This window comes from Uranotaenia lowii, chromosome 2 (genome assembly GCF_029784155.1).
Source record: "Uranotaenia lowii strain MFRU-FL chromosome 2, ASM2978415v1, whole genome shotgun sequence".
In the NCBI taxonomy this organism is placed as follows: Eukaryota; Metazoa; Arthropoda; class Insecta; order Diptera; family Culicidae; genus Uranotaenia; species Uranotaenia lowii.
Window position 1 is genome coordinate 66,686,293 of NC_073692.1, and position 5,500 is coordinate 66,691,792.

The window sequence follows — 5,500 nt, forward strand, 5'->3', positions numbered from 1 at the left end:
TTGTAAAAAATGTAGCAATTTAGTCGAAGACGTCAACTTCGTAGAAACTAACCCAAAAAAGTTAGAAGGGTTCAAAATAATAAAATATTTGATATACAAAATATTTTTTTATTATGAACCCTTCTAATTTTTTTTGGATTAGCTTCTACGGAGTTGACGTCTGGGACAAAATTGCTACATTTTTTACAATCTAAAAACTTGCCAAATACATAATTGCTCTAAAATGAAAATTACAAAAAATAAATTTTCTATCTCACTGCTAGGTGATTGAACCATTTTTTCAAAAGCTCATTTAACATCGTTTTCCCCTGTGTGTGGCGGCTTGAACAAGTTTTCTCAGCTTTGTTCAAAATTGCACTAATATTGGTAATTATCACTCTTTGATAAAATATTTGCAGTACAGAATAGGTTGAATATAGAAAATCATCTCCCATTTTCGTTAAACATGCAATTTATGGATAGATTCATGCTTACTTAAATTAATTTAAAGTCATTAAAAATCATTGAACAAATAAGCCTTAGTTTAAACATTCCTCACTCTTTTCCAGAAAACCAACTTAGAAAAAAAAAATCAATATTAAAAAAACCGGTAGTTTCTCTCCGCCTAACTGAGTTTTTCAATGAATTTTCCATACCAGTTTCAGTCTTCATTGTCGTCTCTTTTTATGAGTACGACCTCATCATACGGGAGATGGATCGGATGGGAGCGAACCTGAGCAGAGGCGAGAAGGTCCACTCGTTGCTGCTGGCTATCCCGCCAGGCTACAGTCACATCCAGGGTGCGCTGGCTGTTCTGCCGCCAGAGGAGTTGAGCTCAAGGTCAATCGTCGACATCAAGCGATTGTTCCTTGATTCGGAGCTCCTCCAAAACACCAGCACTTCATCTATTCAACCACGAGGTGAGCCAGCGGTAGCTAACCACGCATTGCGAACCGCGTCGAAGAAAGGTGACAGTCGGTGCTTCGGGTACGACGAGAAGGGTCACTTCAAGTCGCACTGTCCTAAACTGAAGGCAGCCAAGAAAAACGGTTCCAGGCTTGACAAATTGAGCGCTCACGCAATATTGGCCCGCGTGAAGCGCAAGCTGGCAGAAGAGGCGTGCGTTCGGGCGGTTAGCACTATTGGTTCCATTAGTGCAGCTGCCGAACGCGGATCAGCGGCAAGATCGGAGCGGCGCGTTGTCGCCATTCCTGGCGAGGCATCTGATGCAGGTCGCAAGCAGCTGGGAGTAACAGTTGCAGGCGTGGCAGCCCCGCATTCGAACGGAATTCAGAAGGCGAGCACAACTTCGAAGGTCGCACCTCCGCAGGCTGGCGGAATACTAAAGTTGGCTTCTCCGCAGGTTAGCGGAACCTAGAAGAAGGCCATCGGTCAGGCGAAGGTTGCCACCAAGGCCACTACGAAAATTCGCTTCGTGGTGAATTCCGGAGCGACTCATCACATAATGTGTAACGAAAGATTGGTGGAGAATACCTCGAAGCTGGCCACACCGATCGAGCTTTCAACAGCCAAAACTGGTGAGTCAATGAAGGCGTATAAAAAGGGCACTGTATCGCTTAAGACCATGGTTAACGGTAAAATAAATAAGATTAAATTGTATAATGTTCTTATTATTCCTGAACTAGAGACAAATCTCCTTTCGGTTAGAAAGGCTACCACTAAGGATAAAAGGGTTACTTTTTCTGATGGTAAGGTCACAATTACAGACTTGGGGGAGGTCATTCCTCAAGGGACAATAATTGATGGTTTGTATTCCCTGGAATTGGTTTCGGATCTTAAATACTCCAAGGCTTTGCTTGGAAAGAACCGGTTAGGTTTTGATACCTGGCATAGAAGACTTGGTCCTCTAAGCAATACTGGCGTAACCACACTGATAACAAAGAAAATGGTAGAAGGAGTAGATTTTTGTATCGAGACTTCCAACAAAAACGAAGTTTGCGAAAGCTGGAAAACAGTCAAGCAAAATGTTCAAGAGTCAGCAGATACCGAGGTCGAGTAGGCCACTTGAATTAGTGCACTCTGACGTTTGCGGATATATGGAAGAAACAACGTTTGATGGTCATCGATATTTCGTGACATTCACGGATGACTATTCACATTTTACCATTATCTACCTAATGAAACGCAAGAGCGAGGTTTTTGAGAAGTTTAAAGAGTTCGAAGCAATGGCAACAGCGCATTTTAATCAAAAGTTGGCTAAACTTGGATGCAATAACGGCCGTGAGTACGTTGGACGAGATTTTCAAGAATTTTGCAAGGCAAAAGGCGTCCAATTAGTTCTAACGGTACCATATACTCCTCAACAGAATGGCGTGAGCGAAAGAATCAACAGAACGTTGATGGAAAAAGTACGAGCAATGCTCTACGAATGCGATCTTCCGAAATCATTATGGGGAGAAGCTGTGTTCTGCGCAGCTTATCTCACAAACCGATCGCCCACACGAGCTCTTGTGGATAACAAGACGCCGTTCGAAATGTGGTATGGCAAGAAGCCTGACTTGAGCAATCTACGCATTTTTGGCTGTAATGCGTATGCTCCAGTACCTAAAGAGAAGAGGCAAAAATTGGATTCAAAGACAAAGAAACTTATCTTTGTGGGTTACGCAAACAACGGCTACAGGTTATACCACAAGTCATCACGTACAGTAGAGATACACCGTAGCGTAGTCTTTGATGAACAAGGATTACTAGATCGTCGAAATGATCTTCTTCATTCTACAATTTCTCAACCAGCAAGCCAAAATACGCCAGTTTTAGAATCCGAACCTCCAGCAAAAAGTTCAGAAGCGTCTGAGAACTTCGTGGGTAACGAAGATGAGCATCTCGTGGGCAATGAGAATGTTGAAGACGAACCCGAAGTCATCGTGGTTGACGATGAAGAATCAATTCAAGAACATCACGTGGGTAACGTTGATGAATCTGATTATGATAGCGCACAAGATCTTGACAGTCACACTGACGGCAAAGGGGAGGTTGGGTAACAACCGGTTCCCGCTAGTAGTTCGCCGATCAGACGTAGCACGCGCGATAGAATGGCCACAAACTGTTGACCAGTTGAAGACGAGGAATGACTGGCCAAAGTGGAAAATTGCCATCAGCGAAGAATTAAAAGCCCTGAACGAAAATATGACCTGGAAGAAGGTCGAGAGCTTACCCAAAGAACGAAAATCGATCTCATCGAAATGGGTATTTTTGATTAAAGAAGACGGAAGATACAAAGCAAGATTAGTAGCGAAAGGTTGCTCACAGCGACCTGGCTACGATGAAACGTTTGCTCCCGTTGTCAAAATGGAGAGCGTTCGTACAATTTTGTCCTTAGCTAACCAGTCTGGTTCAACCATTCACCAGATGGACGTAAAAACAGCCTTCCTCAATGGTCAATTGGAGGAAGAGATATATATATGAGACTTCCGAACGACGAAATGGGCAACACACAACTCGTCAGACTGCAGAAAAGCTTGTATGGCTTAAAACAAGCTAGCAGATCGTGGAACCAACGATTCGACGAAGTTGTAAAGAAACTTGCTTTCATTCCGCTGAAAAGTGACTGTTGCGTCTATCAATCTCGGGCTAGAGAGCTAACCCTAGTTCTCTATGTTGACGATATTCTTATCGTTGGCAAAAAGGTGGCTAACCTGGTCTGGATTAAGACCGAACTTGGAAGGTTATTGCAAATGAAAGATCTAAAAGAAGTTAAACATTTCTTGGGAATGGATTTTTCAAGAGATTATCAAAAACAAATACAGACCCCGTTCGTTTTTGGCAACATTCGATTTTGGCAACATTCGATTTTGGCAACATCCGATTTTGGCACATGTGCCAAAATCGAACGGTTTTTAGAAACAACATTACCTTTTAGTTTTCGTTATAACAGGACCAATTTAATTCAGACAAATACCACTAATACGTTTTTGTGTTCTAAAATGGTGATAAAATGCAACAATAAAAACAAAAGTTTTTTAAAAAAATTATTAAGTACTAAAAAATGACCAACAGATAAAAAATTCAAAAAGTATAAAAACAAATTCAAACAAAAGACTGGAAATGACTAAAAACAACTAAAAAATGATGAAGAACGACAAAAACAGCAAATATGACAAATTAAAACAAACATTATAAACAAAACAAGAAAAGTGCAAAATGCATAAAAAACATGATGAAAAAAAAAATCAAAAATGACTAGAAATAGTCGGAAATTGACTAAAAATGTCGTTTTTGATAATAATATTAGTTATTTTGTAAAAATAACTGATAAAAACTTGAGAAAAAAAACCGTTCGATTTTGGCAACATTCGATTTTGGCAACACAAAATGTACGAGCGTGTTGCCAAAATCGAACGGGGTCTGTAATTGAAATTTATCAGGTGGGTTACACAGAGAGAATACTTAAACGTTTTGGCATGTTTGACAGTAATCCCATAGGTACACCAATGGATCCGAATGTGCAGTGGACGAAGACGAAGGATGGTGAAACAACCAATCATCCATTCAAGGAACTGCTAGGTTGTTTGCAGTATCTGGCTCTTTCAACGAGGCCGGACATTTGTGCCGCGGTCAGCGTACTCAGCAAGTTTCAAGCGACGCCTTCCGATGCGCATTGGGCGGGACTAAAGCGGATTCTACGATATCTGCGTGGTACGACGGAGACAAAGCTGGTCTACACCAAGGGGGTAGAGAACCCTGCTTTAATGGAATATGCCGATGGTGACTTCGCAAACGATGTCGATGACAGAAAGTCTATTTCTGGTCATGCCTTCAAGGTATTTGGTAATCTGGTTTCGTGGTCAACGAAACGGCAACAGACGGTCAGTCTGTCATCTACAGAAGCTGAACTTGTTTCACTCTGTATGGCAACCAAGGAAGGAATGTGGTTAACAAACCTCCTTGGCGAGCTAGGTGTGGATAAAATCGATCCTTTTCTAATTATGGAAGACAACATCCCTTGTATTCAATTCACAGAGAAACCTAGGAGTCATCAACGGATGAAACATTTGGACCTGAAATACATGTTCATTCGAGAGCTGGTTAAGCTTCGGAAGATCCACATTAAACACATCCGTTCGGAGGACCAACCTTCCGATGCATTCACCAAGGGGCTTCCCAAGGCACAGCATCGAAAGCTGTTTGAGTTATTGAACGTGCAAATTGGGGGAAGGTGTTGAAACTCACTCGCGACGAACCGACGACGACCTACTGTTTATACCGGGGCGATTATACGGTACTGACGAGCCGCGTTGCGAATATAAACAACAACGGAGAGTCTCAAGTGAGAACGTCAATTCGCTATTGTTTCAAGAATCGATGAAGAGTGAATTCGTAGTGTTCACTGGAATTGTTGCCAGTTGAACACTACGGAAACCAATAGAGAAGTGTTGCCAATATGGTGGATAGATAATCCAATTATCAATATTAATGACAGATAACAATATCAATCACTATTGTAACCTGACCTTTTAACATCACTTGACGTAAATAAATATGATTACGATATCAGTATTCC

The 5,500-nt window shown here is 41.6% G+C and overlaps 1 protein-coding gene across 1 annotated transcript; it reads left to right on the forward strand.

Annotated features, from left to right (window-relative positions):
- The first annotated feature begins 4,430 nt into the window (after positions 1-4,430).
- On the forward strand, positions 4,431-5,162 carry LOC129741503 (uncharacterized). The gene has a single exon (XM_055733245.1). The coding sequence runs from the start codon at positions 4,431-4,433 to the stop codon at positions 5,160-5,162; it is 732 nt and encodes a 243-aa protein (XP_055589220.1).
- Positions 5,163-5,500: the final 338 nt, after the last annotated feature.

What these genes read in the sequence shown, in the direction of transcription:
- LOC129741503 (XM_055733245.1), top strand. Translation starts at nt 4,431, where the DNA reads ATGGATCCGAATGTGCAGTGGACGAAGACGAAGGATGGTGAAACAACC.